At 41.2% G+C, this 21,772-nt stretch overlaps 5 protein-coding genes across 12 annotated transcripts; 1 reads left to right on the forward strand and 4 right to left on the reverse strand.

The window, feature by feature from the left end:
* The first annotated feature begins 1,803 nt into the window (after positions 1-1,803).
* Positions 1,804-15,498, forward strand: LOC103869014 (probable serine/threonine-protein kinase cdc7). 3 transcript variants are annotated; one of them, XM_018655791.2, is made up of 14 exons: positions 1,811-3,430; positions 3,507-3,574; positions 3,681-4,370; positions 4,491-4,557; positions 4,657-4,719; positions 4,810-4,873; positions 4,959-5,136; positions 5,227-5,316; positions 5,530-5,557; positions 5,637-6,092; positions 6,189-6,250; positions 6,464-6,573; positions 6,669-6,756; positions 7,129-7,647. In XM_018655791.2, exons 1-14 carry the CDS (start codon positions 3,031-3,033, stop codon positions 7,417-7,419), a joined length of 2,655 nt encoding a protein of 884 aa, XP_018511307.1. In that variant the 5' UTR covers positions 1,811-3,030; the 3' UTR covers positions 7,420-7,647. The 3 variants fall into 3 exon arrangements, with proteins under 3 accessions (XP_033145772.1, XP_018511307.1, XP_033145770.1); XM_033289879.1 differs by having other exon boundaries at positions 1,814-3,430; positions 5,637-6,107; XM_033289881.1 differs by lacking the exons at positions 6,669-6,756; positions 7,129-7,647 and adding an exon at positions 15,237-15,498 and having other exon boundaries at positions 1,804-3,430; positions 5,637-6,107; positions 6,464-6,517.
* LOC103869026 lies at positions 7,964-9,841 on the reverse strand. The gene is made up of 2 exons (XM_009147067.3): positions 9,488-9,841; positions 7,964-9,126 (listed from the first exon to the last, which is right to left on the reverse strand). The coding sequence occupies exon 2, from the start codon at positions 9,024-9,026 to the stop codon at positions 8,085-8,087; it is 942 nt and encodes a 313-aa protein (XP_009145315.1). The 5' UTR covers positions 9,027-9,126; positions 9,488-9,841; the 3' UTR covers positions 7,964-8,084.
* LOC103869042 lies at positions 11,080-11,832 on the reverse strand. 3 transcript variants are annotated; one of them, XM_009147103.2, is made up of 2 exons: positions 11,538-11,832; positions 11,080-11,352 (listed from the first exon to the last, which is right to left on the reverse strand). In XM_009147103.2, the coding sequence occupies exons 1-2, from the start codon at positions 11,776-11,778 to the stop codon at positions 11,348-11,350; spliced, it is 246 nt and encodes an 81-aa protein (XP_009145351.1). In that variant the 5' UTR covers positions 11,779-11,832; the 3' UTR covers positions 11,080-11,347. The 3 variants fall into 3 exon arrangements, with proteins under 3 accessions (XP_009145351.1, XP_009145342.1, XP_009145334.1); XM_009147094.2 differs by having other exon boundaries at positions 11,080-11,355; XM_009147086.2 differs by having other exon boundaries at positions 11,080-11,394.
* Positions 11,139-13,903, reverse strand: LOC103869033 (pentatricopeptide repeat-containing protein At4g16835, mitochondrial). Its single transcript, XM_009147078.3, has 2 exons — positions 11,538-13,903; positions 11,139-11,352 (listed from the first exon to the last, which is right to left on the reverse strand). Exon 1 carries the CDS (start codon positions 13,851-13,853, stop codon positions 11,907-11,909), a length of 1,947 nt encoding a protein of 648 aa, XP_009145326.1. The 5' UTR covers positions 13,854-13,903; the 3' UTR covers positions 11,139-11,352; positions 11,538-11,906.
* Positions 13,996-21,659, reverse strand: LOC103869063 (RGG repeats nuclear RNA binding protein A). 4 transcript variants are annotated; one of them, XM_009147136.3, is made up of 9 exons: positions 21,511-21,659; positions 21,250-21,417; positions 21,079-21,156; positions 20,898-20,985; positions 20,745-20,813; positions 20,537-20,660; positions 20,235-20,393; positions 14,620-14,670; positions 13,996-14,542 (listed from the first exon to the last, which is right to left on the reverse strand). In XM_009147136.3, exons 2-9 carry the CDS (start codon positions 21,413-21,415, stop codon positions 14,363-14,365), a joined length of 915 nt encoding a protein of 304 aa, XP_009145384.1. In that variant the 5' UTR covers positions 21,416-21,417; positions 21,511-21,659; the 3' UTR covers positions 13,996-14,362. The 4 variants fall into 4 exon arrangements, with proteins under 4 accessions (XP_009145384.1, XP_009145369.1, XP_009145376.1 ...); XM_009147121.3 differs by having other exon boundaries at positions 20,898-21,156; positions 21,511-21,658; XM_009147128.3 differs by having other exon boundaries at positions 21,250-21,617.
* Between the last annotated feature and the right edge of the window lie 113 nt (positions 21,660-21,772).

Below are 21,772 nucleotides of genomic sequence, written 5' to 3' on the forward strand. Positions count from 1 at the left end.
AATACTTTTAATTTTATAAAAGATTAATAAAATTCATTAATGACATTTAAGTCTTTTGGTTTTGGGCCTACAAATACACTTAAATAGATCTATTAATAATGGACATACTAGATTTTGACCCGCGCTTCAAAAGCGCGGGATCGATTTCATAGTCCAAAATTATTTTTAAACAACTTCTAATTTTGTATATAATAATAGATTTTAAAGTTTCATGTACGTCATTTTCTTAAGTTTTTTTTAGGTGAGTAATTTTGTGGACCGTGAGAAGAATTCTTAATATGCACTATGTTAGAGGTGGGCATTTGGATACATGTTTTGGTCTATTTGGAATTTGGTTTATTGATATAGAGATTTTATTTTTATTCGGGTATTTATAAACTTTGATTCATATTTGGTTTAGATATTTGTGAGTTTGGTTCGTGTACAAATATCCGTTTAAATTAAGTACACAAAATAAGAAATCTAAAGATAATTTAAAATCCTTAAAATTCAAAATAAAAATAGTATATGAAATAAAATTTTGAATATTTAAAATCCTTAACATGAAATTGGTTCAGTTTGGATATTAGATGGGAAACCAGTAGGTATTTAGTGTATTTTCCGTGTTTAAAATATTTTGACTATTTTAGATATTTATTTTCTACTATTTTTTATATTTTAAAGTATTTTTTAAAATTTTAAATATTTTTGAATATTTTATATATTTTGAATACTAAATAAAAATAATTCACTTGCAAAATCTACATTTTCTATTGAGCCGACCACTCTTCTGACCTGGACCGGTTATGAACCAAAGTTTGTTGTTTAAAAAAATGAATATATTTAAACATATAAATATTATTTGAATATTTTTGAGCACTGAAAATATTTTGGTTTGAACCAAATTTGGTCATGCTCCTTCATATACCAAAGTTTTGGATCCGTTTGAATATTTTACCAGCTTCGATTAAAAATTGGTATAATTTCTTATTCAGTTCAGTTTTTTTGGGTTTGAATATTTTTCTCAGCCTAAACCATGTGGTTTTCTTAAATTAAATATTAGAAATTTAGATGAGATAAAATCTTAGGGATGTCATTTTTAATTTTATCACACCAGTAATTTTTAATATATTTTGCGAAGAAAATTTTACTTTTTTGGGAATATATTACATTTGCTAATAATATTGTAAATATATACTTTTTAATTTTCATAAAGTAGTCACTTTAGGTTTAATATATTGTGTTGATTCATAATTTTTTTTAAGTAATAATATGTGTCCATATAAAATATTAAATTTTTAATATTCTATATTTAAATTAATATTCATATAAAATAATCTATTATTAAGATACAAATTCTATTTTGAAATAATATCCGTAGGATTATAAGTGAATATCTATACTATTATAAGAGAATAATTTTAAAAAGTCTATTTACAATTATGTCGATAACATGTTCGCAGTACTAAGAGAACCATGCAACCAAGTAATGAGATATTTATAATGTAGCACTAAACATGATGGATACGATGAGGTATTATCTTTTTGTTCAAATAACTATTGGATGAGATCTATCAGATTCAAATATTAGTACAAACATGGTTCGGTTCATTGATATAAGATAGGTCATATAAATGTTAATAGTGCACTACGAATAATAAGGCAAGTGGAGTCAATCACATTCCATAAATGTAGGAGAGTATATGTATTGAATAATGTAATTATAAACTTTGGTTGTATTTAATAGGTTGGACTAAAAAATAAAAAGGTCCAAACAATTTTCATAGGTAGATTTTTTAGGACTCCTTCTCTTTTAATAGTATTGATATATATTTAAAAGATATATTAACTTTAAATTTGATATAAGTATAAATATATTATCAACTATAAATAAATTAACAAACATGAAAATATCATTTTCTTAAATATATGTATCAATATTCAAAATAAATCATTTGAATATTATACAGATTTTCAATACAAACCAAATCATATATCCTACACCATATATCATATACATATTTGAATATCATTTCCATGTATAATGTCATTTGATACATAATATTAATATGACAATTATGAGTGTTCAAGAATATTTTAAAAATTATATTAAAATAATTTTTTAAATCTAAAATAAAAACACAAACTTATAATAGGTTATTAATAACGAAAATAAACTAAAATTGTCATATCAATAAGTTTTTTTTATTATCATTCTTTTATATGGATAATATAATAAATTTTCATCAAATTCTGAGGAATCTCTAACTTATGTAGTATTAAAAAATATATTAGTAATTTAATCAATTTATTTAAAAAAATACTATCATATATTTTGTGTTTTATCGGATCAATGGTATCAGATTGAAGGTTAATAGTGAGTTTTTGGGTTTTTACCGGGTTATTTTTAATTAACGAATTTTTCTTTAAATTTGAACCGGATTATATACAATGTATCAAGTCTATAGGTTCAACCATGAATCTAGGTAGGATATGAAAACAAATCTTAAAACTCAAACATTATTATAGAACAACTACCATATTTTGAAAAAAATTCATATTTTGAAAAGAAAATAAAACAAATGATAAAAACCTAAAAACTCAAGTTTAAAATAAAATAATGGTAGTTTGTAAATCAGTTTTTGATCAATAAATGAAAAAAAAAATAAACGCGCGCTTAAAAGATCAAAATCTAGTGGTCTCTTATTATAATTGATCAAATCTTTGGGCCTAATTTTTTGGTTAAGATTTTCACCACCAAAAAAATGTTTAATTTAGCTGAAAACATGAGTAGGAGCTTTTGAATGCCCCACAAAAACGTATTTGTAATGGGCCTGATTCTCATTATTTCAGCGAATACAAAGAAGCGCCCATTCAAAAGACAAAAATGAGCGGTCAGAGCGGGAACATTTCAAGGTACAAAAGACTCAAAAACAACGTCACAGGCTCCGCACGTGCCATCATCCCGCCCTTTCTCCATTTCCCCCAAATCTCAAATTCTCAAATCCCTATCTCTCTCTCCCTTCCCCCACCGATTCACATCACTTGACAATGTCCGAAGACCCGAGTCGACTCGGAAGCTCAACAGCCGCCGGAAGAGAGCTTATAGCTCTCGGACTCACCAATTCAGACGGCGACGAACATCTCTACCACCAACAAGCCTCGGAGTTATGCCGTCACCTACTCCACCTTGGCCACTCCGAATCCGTTGCGCATCTTTCTTCACGGTGTACACACTTGCGAGCTTCTCCTGAGCTCGTCAAGAGTCTTTGCTCGATCCCTAACTCCCCTATCTCCCTCACCGAAGATGGCGCATTCGTGACTCTCTCGTGCGAGTTTCTCTCCGATCCGGCTAGTTTCGCGTCTAGTCTGGGTATGCCGGAGCACGATCTGTGTGAGAAGATTTCGCGTTTTACGGATTCGATGTCCCCCAAGCGTAAGCATATGAGAGGTAAATTTTCATTTTAGTCAAACTTACATAGTAATACTCAGCTTTGCTTTGGGTTTAACATTGGATTAACACTCAGAAAACGAGGAAGAAGCGGAGCTACAGCTCATGCCATTGCCAAAACGAAGCCGAAATAATGAAATCAATGTAAGTAATCTCTTAGTTAAAGGTGAAAGACGCACTGTATAATTCAATTTCATAAATGAAGGATTGATTGATTTATGTGTGATTGATTCAATTTTTTTGTTGCTAGGCGAGTTACAGAGCTAATGAGATTACAACTATTGTGAATGGTTCCATGCTTGAGACTCTTAAAGCTTTTGAAACCCAAGCTTCGCTTATAAGTTTAGGTGGTGAACTACTGGCATTTGACCAAAGTCCTTGGTCTGCTGGTTGCGAGATGTTCACCAATCTTCCAGTGGATGTTGATCCTATGCATTGCTTGGAGGAGATCAAGCAAGATTCGCCATTTCCTGGAGAGGTTGGATATGGTAACCAACTTGAGATTGAAGATTTTCAAATTGTTGACAACCTAAGTTTAATCGAAGAAGAAGATGAGGATAACAACGAGGATTTGTTACCTGCGGGGGAGATACAAACTCCCAATGCGCAGTCTGAATCCATGCCATCGGAAAATGAGTTAAGATCAGTGTACGTTGTGGAGGATACTGAAGATAAGCTTGCCTTGAGTTGTAACCCATTAAAGCAAGAGGACCAGGCTGTAGAGATCTTTACTACCCCTGTCAAAGAGATGCCTTTGAAGCCTTCGGCTATAACAGTTAACCAAGATAATTCTTTAGTACATAAAGCTCAGGATCTATGCAAATCGTCTGGAAACAGCAAAGGACATAGCTGTTCTCCTGAGAAAAAATACACCAGGAAAAGTAAAGCTACTCAGAAGGCAAAACAGAATCTGAACTACATTCAACCTAAAGACCAGAAGGTAGACATGTCTCTTTCATCTAGAGTTAGGCCTTTGCAAATCCACTTTTCTATAGGATACTTCTGCAACAGACTTTTTAGCATAATCCACTATATTAATAGCTCCATATTTGTTGTTTAGGATCAGGCAAAGCAGAACACATTTCCAGATGTTGATTCTTACACTGTTATAGAGGAAGAAGGCTCAGGTAAATATTTCCTGACTACGTCATCTATAGTACTCTTCTGTTCAAAATTGAAAGAACTTAGTTGGTTATTGGCTAATCGTTGGTGAAACTGAACTGTAGGTGGCTACGGGATTGTTTATAAGGCAAGGAGGAAAACTGATGGAAAAGAGTTCGCCATTAAATGTAAGTGAACATAATGATATATTGCTAGATTTTGTCATTGTAGCACTTTGTTTTTGGTTTGAAAACTTGTCTTATGTATTATTTACACAGATCCACATGCCGGTGCTCAAAAACACTATATTAATAATGAAATCAGAACGCTCGAACGTTTCGGGTAAGTAACTAAGTATGATCTGGTTATGATCCTCCTTTATTTTTTTTAACAATATCTGAAATTGCCTAAATGTTTGTTCACATAGGGGGAAAAACTTTATAATAAAATATGAAGGCTGTCTCAAGAACGGGGATTCCGATTGCATTATCCTTGAACACGTTGAACATGACAGACCTGATCTTTTGAAAAGAGAAATAGATGTGTATCAGCTACAGCTGTACGGCTACTGCATGTTCAAAGCTCTGTCAAGTCTTCATAAGCAGGTAATGAAGATTTAGGACTAAATGTTTGAGCATTCATTTTTAAATCACTCTACTAACGGATTCTATTGTTTTTATTCTGCAAATGTGAAGGGTATTGTTCACAGGGATGTTAAGCCAGGCAACTTCCTTTTCTCTAGGAAGAGCAAAGAAGGTTATCTCATTGACTTTAACCTCGCCATGGTAAGCAATTCGATGTCACCCTTCTCTTATCAATACTTTCTAGCAACAGCTATTGGTTAGTGTTTCATATAAAATAATTTGAGGTTACCAACCTGTTCAATTGATACTAAGGTTAGTGTCCAACAGAGACACTGAAAAGCTTGGCTAACGCAAACATTTTTTTATGATCCCACCCTCTGATATTAATCTCATTTTCGTTTGTGGCTTCATCAGGATTTACACCAGAAGCACAGGAGAGCCGGTAAACTTCTCCCCTCATGCATTTGTCTTTAATTATGCAAACAAATGGAAACTAAAGCTAGCTCTTATATGTTTTGTAGATAAATCAAAAGCTGCTACAGCTCTCCCAACTGTCAGCAAGAGGCATCAGATATTGATTAACGCTCCTGAAACAACAAACCGAGTGACCAACAAATCTTCTCAGAAAACTCTAGCGCCCAATAGCCTGAAGAAAGCAGCGGGAAAGATAAGATCTCGGAATGACATGAGCAGATGGGAGAGATTCAACAGCCAAGGGGGAGAAGGATCTGGCTTAACTTCAGCCAAAGATGTGACCAGCACAAGGAACCACCCTTCAGGTGAAAAGAGGAGAGAGCCTTTGCCATGCCATGGAAGGAAAGAGCTTTTAAACTTTCTGCAGGAGACAATGTCTGGTCCAGTTCCAAACCATGACGTATCATCCAAAGCTCCTACGTCTATGAGAAAACGTGTCGCTGCTCTTCCAGAGAAAGATGATGGGCTTGTTTATCTGACCCCAATGCCGCTGCGCTCTAACGGTAGGCCTGAAGCAGGTATATTTCTTGTGTAATCGTTAACTCTCGTTTTGATTAGATTAATTTAAACCGTAATAAAAAAATTGCTGACTTTACTAGGGGATGTAATTAAAAAGAAAGACGGTCCTTGCTCAGGAACCAAAGGCTTCCGTGCTCCAGAGGTACGTTAACTGTTACTATCTCTGACTTCCGCTAAAGCTTTGCTTATATGTCGAAGAATGCAAGTGGGTTTAGGCTTTCAAGTTGCTAGTTAATACCATATATGAATATTGGGCGCTGAGAACTAAAAATGCAGGCCTGAGCTACTCATTCGAACATCTAAGATGGGTAAGCTAATTCTTTGGGTCTATTCTTGGCTGAATTGGCTTGTGCAGGTTTGCTTAAGATCGTTGCACCAAGGACCTAAGATAGACGTGTGGTCTGCAGGAGTAACTTTGTTATACCTAATGATGGGAAGAGCACCTTTCACTGGTGACCCTGAACAGTTAATATTTATTCTTGACTGAATCTGCTATCACTTCATTCCATTCATTTTTTTTTTACTTTCTAGCCTTCTTACAAAGCCCTCGTGATTCTCAGGAACATAAAGGATATTGCAAAACTACGAGGCAGTGAAGAATTATGGGAAGTTGCCAAGCTGCACAACCGTGAATCTTCTTTCCCTGAGGTAATAACCGCATCTTATCACCCTTCTACACTTTTTCATCTATACCATGCTCTGCTCTTAAGTCTAGAGAAAGAGAAGGTCAATATGGCTATAAACATGTTCTGCTCTTAATTCTAGAGAAACTTGTCCTTAAGATTGCGCAATTAAAGTCGTCTTATTAATAAGTCTAGAGAAAGAGAAGGTCGATATGGCTATACACATGTTCTGTTTTATTCATTTGGATTCATTTTGCGTTCTATGCTTCAACCGCAGTCTCACATCCTGATAAAATCTTAAACGTTTGTATTACGTTATTTGATACACTGTATATATAGATGACGATCGCAAGAGATGATGAGATATGAAATTTTGTGTGTTTTATTTCTTTTCCAGGAATTATATGAATCAAGGTACTTGAAAGGGATGGAGTTGAGAAAATGGTGCGAACTCAACACAAAACGCAGAGACTTCCTAGACACGATCCCACCGTCGCTCCTAGACCTTGTTGATAAGTGTGTGACCGTTAACCCAAGGCTACGAATCAGCGCGGAGGATGCTCTGAAGCACGACTTCTTCCATTCAGTTCATGAAACCCTTAGAACACAAAGGGTCCTTAAGCAGCAGCAGCAAACGCAATTGCATCCTTCAGTGGTTGCTGACGCAGTAGACCAAACAATACACTAATATTACAAATGTAAAGTAAAATAGTAACTTGAATTTTACTTCTTTTTCACTCCACAGTCCACACCGCACCTTGCATGACATGCAAATTTAGTAGCGTTTTAAGTTTGTTTAATTGCAGAGAGGACTCGAATGTAATTTTAAAAGGTAAAAAAGGGTAGAGTTTTCAGACTGTATAGTTGTCACCGCACTACAATGATTTGGAACTCATGTTTGTATGTCATAGAAGTACTTATTCCTGTCACATGTTGACTATTACAAGTAAACGTGTCTTTACTTCAAAGGATCAGAGCATCAGTCTTTGAGTGTTGAATGTCTCTGCATCTAAGGATTGTCATGGTACGAGCTCTCAAAATGAGTGCAACCAACAGTATGAGGACAGTGACTGAGAGATTGGGAGAAGCAAGAAGCCAATGCGGGTAAAAAGCTCTGCCATAACTCTTGATTCTTTTTTTTTTCAGGATGAACTAGAGAATAGACATTAGGAACTGAATAGATCATTTGATTCTATTATGCAGAATTGCAGATGACACTAACAAAATCCAAAGAACCTTCCAACTTTTTTTCCTTATAAAATGCCATGAATAAATCAGATTTGGGAAAACAAAAATGTATATCACAAATTCACAAGAGAATTAACAAAAAGAAGAAAAGTGTTGCAGCTAAAATTAAATAGCAAGACCCTCTTCATCAGCAACGTCTGGATCACTGTTCCCATGACGTTTCCTACACTCACAGTAAAAAACAGTGACTACAACATAACTCAGCACCACCTCTGCCCCATACATACACACCAGTTTCCACCCTTCCCACCCACCGGACAGAACCACAGACCTCCACCACGACCCCGAGCTCGAGTCTACATCCAGCTCCTTCGCCAGCTTCTCCATCCCATGACCAATCCAACTCGATAGAAACACAAACACACCCGCCAAAGCCAACCCCGTTATCCTCCTCCCTTTCATCAACCCCGTTCCTTCCTTAACCGCGTCAAAACCGTATCTTTCTTCTACCACAGAGACCACAAGCCCAAGCCCTGTTATAGCCATTATGTATACCTCAATACCTAAACTGAGAAATGTGATGAGGTGACGCAGTGTGGGTGTGTAACCGAAGATAGCTGACAGAAACATGGGAACCGGTGAGTAGAGGAAGAGCAGACCGTAGACTACAATGGAAGTCGCTGTTACTCGCATCCACGAGGACTTCACCGAAGCAAATGAAGATTTCAGAGATGGGTTCAGGCCCTGGTGCGAGAAGGAAGTTGACGTGATGACGGCTATGGAGACGATACAGGAGAGGATGAAGGATGGGACGAAGTACCGGGACTTGAGACGTAGAAGAGAGACAGCGTCTTGTCTAGACTCTTCCCATATCTGTCTAGCTTCGAACCGCGTGTGGACAACGTTGGCTAGGGCTTCTAAGCGGAAGACATGGTTTTTGAGACGAAAGGAGGTGAGAGTTAAGGAGAGATGCAAGGCCGAGAGAGGGATGGCTATGAAGGCGAAGATTGGGAGTAAGATGTGTTTGTTTCTGAAGAGAATCATCAAGGAGTCAAGGAGTGTTGTGGTGATCCTTGTGGAAGAACCAGGTCGCTTTACTTCAATCATGGTTCCCAAAGGCGCATACGAACCTTCTCAAGCTTCAAAACGCTGTTGGGACAGCTTAAAGGTTAAAACTGAGTCGATGTTGTGCTTCTAGAGAATGTGCCTGTTAACAATGAAAGCTCAAAACTTTTAGCAATCCATACAAGACAATGACTCTTTTAGCGATTATTACAAAAACAGAAACTGAAACAAGGTTTGGTCCAGAGATCATGCATAGTTGACCGAAATGTTAAAGACTTTATCTACGTACCACCAACCACGACGTTTTCAAAGTTCAACAAGTATAAACCTTAATCAAATCAGAACTGTGTTACGTTTCCTAAACATTAATCTCTAACAGAGAATCAAAACAGAAGTAAAGTTCGATTATCGATCTAAGAACTTGACGGCTGGATCCTAACTCTTACTACAGAATAACAGAAACAATTAGGTTTATCACGATTTGATTTGAGATCGAGACCAACCTGAAGGATGCGAAATAGCGCCGATTGGTGTAAGAGGAAAGTCGAAGAAGATCTGCTTGGAAGGATACTGATTCATTGAGTTTAAATTGAGAGACAGAACAAGTCAATGAGCGAGCATTGTGTTTTTATTTTTCCCAAGTGAACCACTGTTACATGCTCGTAACTCGATTTGTTTTGTATCCCAAATTATTATTTTTATCAGGCAGATCCCGATTTTATTTTAGGATTATCCTATTTGCATTAATCTCGACCTTTGTCATTAAAATAAGGTAGGTAGACTAAGTTGAAGTTTGATATTTAACCGGGGCTTCTAACTCTAGTGGTAAAGGGCTTACAGCTGTGAGTACCGCCACCTGGGTTCGAATCTCAGCCACTGGGGAATTAACATTTCGGCATCGCCAGGAACAGATGATCTGTTCCTATACGTGGCAACACGTGACTCATCTGGATCACTTCTGTGAGGCCAGGATACCTCTGTATAATTCAAAAAAAAGAAGTTTGATATTTGCGTTCCACCAGTGATTTTTTTTTTTTTTGACAGCCAAAGATTATACTAGTCTATCATACTCCTGCTAGGCCAGCCTCAATAGCTAGCCAACTAGGAGCAAAACCGCTTACAAAGTCTGAGTTGATTTCACGTGATCGGGCACCTTTTGCAAGATGATCCGCACAAATATTTTCTGATCTAAGAATAAAAGAAATCGAACAGCTAAGAAAATCATTGCAGAGGGCTTTAATCTCATCAAATTCTGCGGCCAGAGCCGGCCATTCTTCCTCCAAATACACAAGTTTTACCAATTGTTCGCAGTCTGACTCCAAGTGGACCTCACGCCATCCCGCAGTTAGCAGTTCTTGCATTGCCCATAACATACCTTCTGCTTCTGCGTGAAGAGGTGATGATGTTTTTATATCTCCTTTCACTCCAAACAAAGTCGGTGCGTCGTCCTTCAGGAGCACAAAGCCCAGTCCCGTCGCTTCGGTTGTGCTTTTCCACGATGCGTCTACTTGGCATCTCCACTTTTGTATAATACTAGTTTGCGACGTCATGGCTCGTACTGGCCGATCTTCTGTTTGAGTCTCTGTAATCTCTGTGATTATTTGGACTAGCTTCCAGCTCTCAGCTTCCTTTTGTGCAAATTGGACAGTGTCGCCGGGTGCTATGTTCTTACCGTTGAAAGCTTTTTTATTACGTGCCTTCCATATGTACCAAGCTGTCCATGGAAAAGCTTCCAGCCTCGTTGGGTCCACTCTTCGTTCTTTTGCTCTATGTAGTAAGTAGTTAATATTCTCATATAAAGATTGACACGGAAAGATTCCCAGAGGGGAGGGAACAGTAGATAATGCCCAACATTATAGCGCAGGAGGGCAGAGGAACAGAGTATGGTTGATCGTTTCTTCATCAGCTCCACAGCGGGGACACGAGCTGTCTTGGGTGCAGTGGCGTTGTTTGAGTTGGGTGGCTGTCGCAAGGAATCCCGAAGTGTCTTGCAGTGCAGTGGCGTTGTTCGACCAGTGATTATTACTAGATTATCATCAATAAGTAATTTTGTTTTTCTTTGTTAATTGAGTTGTGTTGTTGACATAGTATTACATACTTGAAATTTCACATTTTATTACATAACAGTGCTGTTTAAAGTTTGTTGGAAAAGAATAAAAATCAAGGACTACTATAAATAGTGATCTCAAATAGAAATTTCATTCAGATTTCAGACAATATACCGTATGATATATGACAATGAATGTGTGTGGGTACAGAAAAATCATTTGACTGGCTGGCCCCATCTCATCGAAGTCTTGCAGTAAAAAGATGTTTCATTCCCAATTAACAACAATTGTCTTCTTCCACTCAAATTAACTCCTTCAAGCTGCTGACAAATTCCAGGTCCATCACAGGTTTAGTATTGCGACTATATGAACAAATTGAAACCAGATATACTAAGTTTGGCCAAATTTAATGAAATGACTGAATCAATTTCTCCATCTACGGATGAAATCATTAACCAATTAACCATCCACGATTAGTTTTTTTTTTTCCAATTTCTCGGTTTACCTGAATGAGAAAAGAGCCAGAGGATTACAACACAGAGCAGAAGAAGGAGAGGAATGAAATGGATGACGTTTTCTGCAGATCTCAACCGTGACTTCTCTCTCTTCCCCGGTTGAGAACTCGGGTCGTACCTTGGCAACAGCAGCTCCACATCATCTTCCATAAACGTTGCACTCTGAGATCGAGGCGGAGACGGTGACGGTGATTGATCAGAAACTCTTGAGCCACTCGCCGATCTACGCATCCTTCCTTCCTTAACGCAACTTTGTCAAGTCAAAGGTGGAAACTTTATTCACACACTAACGTATTTAAATACTGTCCTCACATCAGATTTGACCTGTCCAGAGTCAAAGCTCTTGTCTTTTATTTCTTTTACCAGTAACCGCCACAAGAGCAAGACCCATCTTTGAAATGGTGAAACCTTGTCGTGTCTCTCACTACAATCTCTCGTCTCTCTATCTCCGACATAAATTCGATTGCTTTATGACAATCACCGCAGATCCTCAGGTTCTTGAACACTTGTATCCGTGACCCCTCAGGTAGCTTTAAGCACCCATAAGCAACAGCTAACTTCTCGCTATGCCATAACAAAAGCTTCTCCTTCTGCTCTTCTTCTACGTCGTGTAAAGCAAACTCTAGCTCCGGTTTGTATCCAGCTAGTCTCATCGTCTTCTCCATCTCCTTCAGCTTCGTGTGTATTGAGTCTAGCTCCGGGTGAATCCTATCGCTTGATCTGAAATGGTGAACCTTGTTTCGAATCTCTATCCAGCTATAACCAGGTGCCTTCACAACGTTGCTCTGCTTCATTCTCTTGCGAACCCTTGCAACGTCTTCCCAACGGTTTCTCGAAGCGTATATATTCGCAAGCTGTACATACCCGGCTGCGTTACTCGGGTCAAGCTCGAGCAGTTTCTCAGCTGCGAGTTCACCCAAGTCCACGTTCTTGTGCACCCTACAAGCCCCCAAGAGCGTCCCAAAGACAGCAGCGTGCGGCTTAAACGGCATTGATCTTATCAGCTCCAACGCCTCCTCCAGCTTCCCAGCTCGGCCCAAAAGATCAACCATACAAGTGTAATGATCAGGCCTTGGTTCCACCCTGTAATCTCTCACCATGGAATCGAAATACTCTACACCAGTATCCACCATCCCAGCATGGTTACAAGCCAGCAAAACAGCAACAAACGTTATCCAATCCGGTCTGGTCTTGTTAACCCTCATCTCACGGAACAAAGACAAAGCCTTCTCAGCTTTCCCGTGCTGTGCGTACCCGGAGATCATCGCGTTCCACGCCACAACGTCTCTCATCTTCATCCCCTGAAAGAGCTTCCAAGCATCACCAAGCTCTCCACATTTGCAGTACATGCTTACCAGAGACGTCAACGCGGTAATGTCATTACACAGTGTAGATGATTTGCACACTATCTGATGAACTTGCCTCCCAAACCGTAAGGCCGATAACTCGCTGCATCCGAGCAGAACGCTGCTCAGTCCAGACGAGTTAGGCCTAGCGCCTTCCTCTAGCATTGCTTTAAAAAGCTTCAATCCATCCTCCGCGCGAGAGTTTTCGACGTAACCAGAGATCATAGCGTTCCAAGTTACGAGGTTTTTATCCACTGTCATGTCTTTGAACACAGCCTCAGCTAATTCAACCTTCTTGGCCTTCATGTACCCTGTGATCATCGCCGTCCACGCCACCACGCCTCTAACGGGAGCCGCTTTGAAGAAACGTGACGCCGTTTCCAAATCCCCACTCTCTACGTAACCAGAGATCATTGCATTCCAAGAAACCTCGTTCTTCTCAGTCATGGCGTAGAACAGTTCCCGCGCTTTTTCCATTTCCTTTCTTCGTGCGTACCCTGTGATCATCGTGTTCCATGACGCAGCGTCCTTGAACGGAGCCTGGTCGAAGAAGCTCTGAGCTTTCTCGAAGTTTCCATTGCGAACGTGGCAAGTTAGCATGATGTTGTAGGAGAAAGTATCTGGTTCAGGGATTTCGTCGAACAGCTGGTGTGCTTCCTTAATTCTACTTGGATCTTTACAAAACCCAACGAGAAGAGAATTCCATGTGACGGTGTTCTTAGCTCTCATTCCGTGGAACACTCTGAGAGCTCCGTCTATATCTCCAGAACGTACATGTCTTGCAATAAGCTTGTTCAACGGGAAGATCTGGTTTTGATCAGAAGAAGGTTTAGTCGATGGCTCTGGCGATGGAAGAGAGGAAGAGGAACATGATCCCACCAAAATGGCATCTGGGTTTCCAGTGGAACGAGAAAAGAATCGAACTTTCCATGGCTGATGAATGTTGAAGCGAGAAAGCATTTCTCTGGGTTTATGACGTAACAGGACAAACTAATCGGTTCCTACAAAACATCAAGGGAACGTCTTGTTTCACAATGTTTTTGGTAAATATACTTTACACACAAAACACATACCATCGGGAGAATCTTAAATCACACAACTGTTAATAGAAAATAAACTATTGAATCTTTTTAATATTTGTCTATTACAGAACTATGAACATGAGGAAAGAGATGACAGAGTGAACTCAAAGAAGACTCAAAACCGATAACATTAGACTTGGCTGTCTAAAACAAGTTTTCATAAACAACAAAACAACGACAAAGAAGTGGTAAACTAAAAGCGAGTAATGTTTCAAAAGTAATTAAAAAAAGGAAAAAAAAACGGTCAGGCATAAGTTTGCAGAAAATCTAAAAACTGACAGACAACTAAAAATTTACAACTGACAACATACATGCAAACAGTACGACTCTCGCATGAAACTCCCGCATGAGTGTGTGTTTCAGACGTGTGTTCATGGATGGATCTCTTTACTTGCCCCCAAGAGATGGGAACTGAGCAGTATCCGCAATGGCAGGCGCAGCTTCACTACGGTTACCACTAAATCCACCACCACTTGAAACACGACCACCTCGTCCACGGCCACCACGACCTCCTCGGTAGTAGTTCTCACCCTCCGCTGGTTTCAGAAACTCATTAATGCTCACAGCCTGTAAATTACAAAACACATCCATAAGCAAACTTACTGACTTCTACAAACTGTTTGATTCTGACAACAGTGTAAAACCTTCTTAGCCTTCTCTTCTTTGTCATCTTTGCGTTTGTCCTTGTCTGAACCCTGAGAAATAGATCAAAAATCAAGGTTAAGACTGCTTCCAGTCGACTGTTAGATATGAAGCGTTACGACCTCCCTTGCTATATGAGTATACGAGAAGGAAGAAAGGGAGTCAGCAGAAGACGACAACGGAGAGCTGTGACGTGGCGCAGAGGACCACTTGAGTATGCGGTTATGAGGAATAAGGAATAAAGATGGTGAGCTGGAGATCTTGTTAAACATCCCACGTGATGTGTTGGCTGCGTAGGAACCTTTTCTATTTATATGAGCGAGTATTGTATTGGAGAGGCATCAAGAGATTTGATCATAAAGTTGTAAAGGGAGAGAGAGACCCTAAGATACTCTCTAGTTTGTTACGATCTTTCTTTATCAATACGAATCTCTTTCGTTTCTTAATACAATCCATAACAACTTGGTATCAGAGCCATTTCTTTACTGGACCCGATGGCGCCTGGGAAGAAAGCGGAGATTGATGCGACGTTAGATGGATTGAGAGAAGAGATGAACAAGATTGGGGTGGTGGAACGTTCGATGGAGGATCTCAAGGAGAGTGTGATGGAGATCCGAAGTCGGATGAGCGTGATGGAACGTTTGGAGAAGCGTTTGGATGAGACCGAGGAGACGAGGAAGAAGGAGTTTGCGGCGTTGTTCCAAGCAACGCTGCAGAGTCATATGGAGGAAGAGATCTCGCCACCGATGCAACGTTCGGGAAAGCAGATCGCAACCGAGGAGGAGGGTAGCGGTCTCTTTCGCGCCGGAACATCGGGGGTTCGATCAGAGTCTGTTACACGGGTCGGTGAGGGTCGACGTGAGGTGGAGTATGACGGACGTAACCACTCACGGAACCATCTTGATCACCAGTGGCAGCAGAACGAGTTAGGACCCGATGATCTGCCGAGAAAGCTGAAGATTCCGATCTTCGACGGAGAAAACGCAGAAAGCTGGGTCCTCCGTGTTGAGCAATATTTTGAACTTGGAGAGTTCTCAGAAGAGCGGAAGTTGCGAGTGGTGAGGATGTGCTTCGATGGGGAGGCGTTGATGTGGTACCGTTGGGAACGAGACCGAAATCCTTTTTTGAGTTGGGATCAGATGAAATACCGGGTTTTGGAGCAGTTCTCGACTAACCACGAGACCACCGCTCGAGAACGGCTGATGACGTTGAAGCAGGAGGGCACGGTGAGGGAGTATATCAAAGACTTCATCTCGCTGGCGTCAAACGCGCCAGAGCTCTCTGATACGGTGCTAGAAACGGCGTTTATGATAGGGTTAAAGCCGCAAATCAAGGCGGGGGTGAAGTTGATGGAACCTCGGAGTTTGAGGAAAATGATGAGTGTGGCAAAACTTGTGGAGGAGTGGGTTAACTACGGCGATCCTTCACCGGGGACGCAAACCGGAAAGGGAGTTAAAGGAGGTAGTCAAACGGTGTCGTCTTCCTTTTCGACACGTAGTGGGCCGAATCTGAGTAGTGGGTCTGGGCCTCAGAACAATCAACGGCCCAAGACCTATCAAGGGCAGGAGAAAAACACGGTCGCGGAGAAGAAGCCGGCGAACCAGAACTCAAATTTCAACGGGAGGAACAGGGCGCCGTTCCGTCGACTATCGCCGGCGGAGTATGCGCGATATAAAGCGGAAGGCTTGTGTTTCCAATGCGGCGAGAAATCGCATGCCAGAAGAGACTGCCCAAATAAAGAACTGATGGTGCTGGTTGTCCAAGAAGAGGAGGTCGATGAGAAGGATCAGGAGGTGGAAGAAGAGAAGAATGAGGAGGAGGCGATGGAATTTGCGGAGTGTGCAGCCTTATCCTCGCGATCGATGATGGGTATCTCATCACCTAAGACGATCAAACTCCGAGGGTCGATTCAAGAGGTTCAAGCTATTGTGCTCATCGACAGTGGAGCCACCCACAATTTCATCGACTCCCGTCTGATGAGAGAGTTGGGGCTCGTGGCTGAAGAAACGCAAAGCTTTGGGGTTATAACGGGATCGGGGAGGCCGGTCAGAGGAGGTGGGATTTGTAGGAATGTCACATTGTCGATGCAAGGATATTCCGTTACGTCGGACTTCCTGGCTCTCGAACTCAACAATGTGGACATCATACTGGGCATCCAATGGCTCGAGACGTTGGGAGAAATGAGAGTTAATTGGAAGCTGCAGATCCTGAAAATTCCCATGGAAGGGAAGTTGATTACGCTTCAAGGAGTCCCGGATCTTTGTAGTTCCGAGGTGACATTCAAAGCGATGAGAAAGTTGTTGGCACAAACTGAAGTAAGTGTAGTTGTTGAGTGTAGGGCTTTACTCCCGGAGGAGAAGGGTAAACAAGGAGCACCAGTGGCTATGCAGAAGTTACTGACTCGGTTTGAGCAAGTGTTTGCTGAACCAAAAGGGTTGCCTCCGTCCAGAGGGAGAGAACACGCTATCACTCTCACTCAAGGAAGCAATCCAGTAAGCGTAAGACCATTTCGTTACCCTCACGTGCAGAAGGAGGAGATAGAGAGGCAAGTAGCGGTGATGTTGAAGGCAGGGATTATACAGGAAAGCATTAGTCCTTTCTCAAGTCCGGTTCTCTTGGTCAAGAAGAAGGATGGAAGTTGGCGGTTCTGTGTTGATTACCGCGCTCTCAACAAGGTGACGGTGCTTGATAGCTACCCAATACCCATGATAGACCAGCTACTGGATGAGTTACGAGGAGCTGTGGTGTTTTCCAAGCTTGACCTACGTTCGGGGTATCATCAGATACGGGTCAAGGCAGAGGACATACCCAAGACGGCGTTTCGTACACACGATGGGCATTACGAATTCCTCGTAATGCCGTTTGGATTATCTAACGCACCAGCCACCTTTCAATCCCTCATGAACGAGATATTCCGTCCCTATCTCCGTAAGTTCGTGTTGGTATTCTTCGACGACATACTGATCTTCAGTAAGAGTCCTCAAGAACACACGTTACATGTGAAGTTGGTGTTAGAGAAGTTGCAGCAACATCAGCTCTATGCAAACATGAAGAAATGTGAGTTTGGAAGTACGAGCATAGAGTATCTGGGGCATATTATTTCAGAGAATGGGGTCGCAGCAGATAAGAAGAAGATAGTGGCGATGACAGAATGGCCAGTACCTCGAAGCGTTAAAGATTTGAGGGGCTTCCTGGGTCTCACAGGCTATTACCGAAAGTTTGTCAAGGACTATGGCTTGATTGCAAGACCTCTTACTGAGTTACTCAAGAAGGACAAGTTTGGATGGAGTGCTACAGCAAATGAAGCTTTCACAAGACTCAAGGAGGCTATGACAACTGTTCCAGTCCTCGCTTTGCCTGATTTTCAGGAGCAGTTTGTGTTGGAGTCAGACGCCTCGGGTAGAGGGCTGGGCGCGGTCCTTATGCAAAATCAACGGCCAATAGCGTTCTATAGCCAAGCGTTATCAGAAAGGCAGCAGCTCAAGTCAGTCTACGAGCGTGAACTCATGGCCATTGTATTCGCAATACAGAAATGGAGGCACTATCTTTTGGGGAGGAAGTTCATCGTTCGAACAGACCAGAAGAGCCTCAAATTTTTGTTGGAGCAGAGGGAGATTAACTTGGAGTATCAACGGTGGTTGACGAAACTCCTAGGGTTTGACTTTGATATTCATTACAAACCTGGTTTGGAGAACAAAGCTGCCGACGCCTTGTCACGGCGTGGGGTTTCTACGGAGCTGATGGCTTTATCAATACTGACAGCCATTCAACTTAAGGACGTCGAGAAAGAGTTGGCTCTGGATCCTGCTCTCCAGCAGTTACGCGAGGAAGTGCTAGCTCATGTAGGAGATCACAAGGACTATGAGGTGATCCAGGGAAGGTTGTTGAGAAAAGGGAGAATTGTTTTACCCAGAACTTCTTCATTGATTGGGGTGATACTGAGAGAACTCCATGATGGGCTCATGGGGGGTCATGGAGGTGTACAACGTACACAGAAGAAGATAGGGGACATGTTCTACTGGACAGGAATGATGAGTGATATAAGGAAGTACGTAGCTGCTTGCTCCATTTGCCAGCGCCACAAGTACTCGACTCTGGCACCAGGGGGACTGCTACAACCATTGGAAATTCCAGTGGCAATATGGGAGGATATAGCCATGGACTTCGTAGAAGGGTTACCAAAGTCAGAGGGGTTCAACGCGATCCTAGTGGTCATAGATCGTCTCTCGAAATATGCCCATTTCATCAAACTGCGACATCCGTTCACAGCAACTGAAGTGGCCCTTGTGTTTGTTCAAGAGGTAGTGAAGCTGCACGGTTTTCCTAAAACCATTGTCTCAGACAGAGATAAGGTTTCACCAGCCAGTTTTGGAAGGAAATGTTTAGACTGGCAGGCACATCCCTGTGTATGAGCACAGCCTATCACCCACAATCTGACGGCCAAACTGAGGTAACTAACCGAGGACTTGAGACGTATCTTCGCTGTTATACGAGTGACAAACCAAAGGCTTGGTCAAGGTACTTACCGTGGGCAGAGCTATGTTATAACTCGTCGTTCCACTCAGCTATCAAGATGACCCCGTTCAAGGCAGTCTACGGTCGTGACCCCCCGTTCATCCTCAAATACGAACAAGGGTCCACTTCCAACGCTGACTTGGAGAGTAAGTTGATTGAGAGGGATAACATGCTGAGTTTGATTCGCGAGCACATCAGTCATGCACAACAAGTAATGAAGAAGCAAGTCGATGGACATCGCAGAGAGGTAGAGTTTGAGCTTGGGGATATGGTGTATCTCAAGCTCCGTCCTTACAGACAACAGTCTCTCGCAAGGCGTGCCAATGAGAAGCTATCAGCCCGGTTTTACGGTCCATATGAGGTAATTGCACGAGTGGGCAAGGTTGCTTATCGGCTCAAGTTACCGGAGGATGCGAAGATACATCCTACTTTTCATGTGTCACAACTTAAGAAGGCTATTGGAGATGATAACACGATCTCTCCACTGCCTCCTTTACTTACAGCAGAGGGAGTGCTGGTAGCTCAGCCAGAGAAGGTGTTGGGGTCGAGAGTGAGTCCTGTATCAGGCCAAGACGAGTTGTTGATTCAGTGGAAGGGATTACCAGATTATGAGAGCTCTTGGGAATGGAAGAAAGTGATTCAGGGACAGTTTCCAGAGTTTGACCTTGAGGACAAGGTCAATTTTGCAGAGGGGGGTAATGTTAGATATGAAGCGTTACGACCTCCCTTGCTATATGAGTATACGAGAAGGAAGAAAGGGAGTCAGCAGAAGACGACAACGGAGAGCTGTGACGTGGCGCAGAGGACCACTTGAGTATGCGGTTATGAGGAATAAGGAATAAAGATGGTGAGCTGGAGATCTTGTTAAACATCCCACGTGATGTGTTGGCTGCGTAGGAACCTTTTCTATTTATATGAGTGAGTATTGTATTGGAGAGGCATCAAGAGATTTGATCATAAAGTTGTAAAGGGAGAGAGAGACCCTAAGATACTCTCTAGTTTGTTACGATCTTTCTTTATCAATACGAATCTCTTTCGTTTCTTAATACAATCCATAACATCGACAACGAAGAAACAAGACAGGGAAGTAATATGTCTTTACCAACTTGATGAAGATTTCATCGTTAGACTTCTTCTTGTTTGAGAGTTGTTGCATTGATTCAAACACTTTGGTATCAACTTTCCTCTCAGAGGTGTTCTGAGATTGAAGTGCCTTTCTCTTCTCCTCGAGTATTTTCTCATACTCATCCAGAGTCATTTCCTACCAAAACACAAACCAGTAAGCAATCAATACGAATAAAAAGCCAAGACAAGTATATAAGTTGTGTTCCATGTCCTATTAACAATACCTAGTGGTGTAACTGTAAATAACAACCTAACATCTCTCTTAATTCCTCTAATTACCTTAACCTCAGGCTCTTTCTGCTCCTCAACTTCAGTAGTGTTCTCCTTGTTAGCATCATCATCAGCAGGCTTCTCCACAACATCCTTCTCGTTTTCAACCCCAGCTGCTACTTCTTCAGTCTCGCTAAAAGAGACAAAGAGCTTCTTTTTAGTCCAAATTCACAATCATTTTCACATAAAAACAAGCAATCAATGACAAAATGCATACACAGCAAGAACTTCTTCTCCTGGTGTTCCCCAGTTTCCACGACCAGCTCCTTCACGTTTGAAGTCACCCCTATAACCATAACATAAACTTAAGCTTTATGAGATTGATGATAATATGCAATAGAATAAGAGTAAGACAGACAGAGAGACAGACCCTCTGCCAGTTCCACTACGACGCTCAAATGCCCTTCGAGGACGTTCACCTTCACCAGCTTCACCACGTCTACCACCACGCGGAGGACCTACACCACCACCACCACGTCTCTCATAAGAAGGCTTTGAAACGTCTCCTTCCTCAGAGGGCTTACTGTATCCCCCTGAATATCCATTGTTACCTCCACGGTTGTAACCACCACGACCACGGCTAAATCCACCACCACCGCCACGTGGAGCATCACTCCTAGCCTCTCTCACTAATTAAGAACAAGAACAACATACAAAACAATCAGATACCAAATACAAAAAAAAAATCCAAACAGAAGAATAGAGTAAAGTGGATCTGAGACCAGCTTGAGAAGGAGGAGGCTGCTTCGAAGACGGAGGAGTTGACTTAGCAGGCAAGCCTGAGACAGGTGCAGGCTTCCTGGACTTATCAGCAGCGATGGAGACGGCGAGCTGGCTCGGATCCTCAGCATCGTCATCCAACAGATCAAAAGGGTTCAAAGTAGCCATTCCTTAAATCAAATACGAGTTATTACAGATACTTACTATCACACAGAAGACAAACACAACTAGTAACAACTAAGTGAAGCCATGGATTAACTAACAGGTCTAAAGAGAGAGACAAAAGGTCGGAACGAAGGAGACGACGATAAATGGGTGTTAGGATAGGAACTGTGACCGAAAAAGCCAACACGTAATCACTAGATATGATGATGTGTAATTGTGTATTCTATTCTGATACCAAACCAAAACAAAAACAAAAACAAAAACTCACATTATGTTATTTGTTTTATGGCCCATTTTAGTATTATTTGGTTTTCTTGGCCCATTTTAAATATTTTGCAATTACTTAACATGAAAATAGTT

This window comes from Brassica rapa, chromosome A01, assembly GCF_000309985.2.
Source record: "Brassica rapa cultivar Chiifu-401-42 chromosome A01, CAAS_Brap_v3.01, whole genome shotgun sequence".
NCBI lineage: Eukaryota > Viridiplantae > Streptophyta > Magnoliopsida > Brassicales > Brassicaceae > Brassica > Brassica rapa.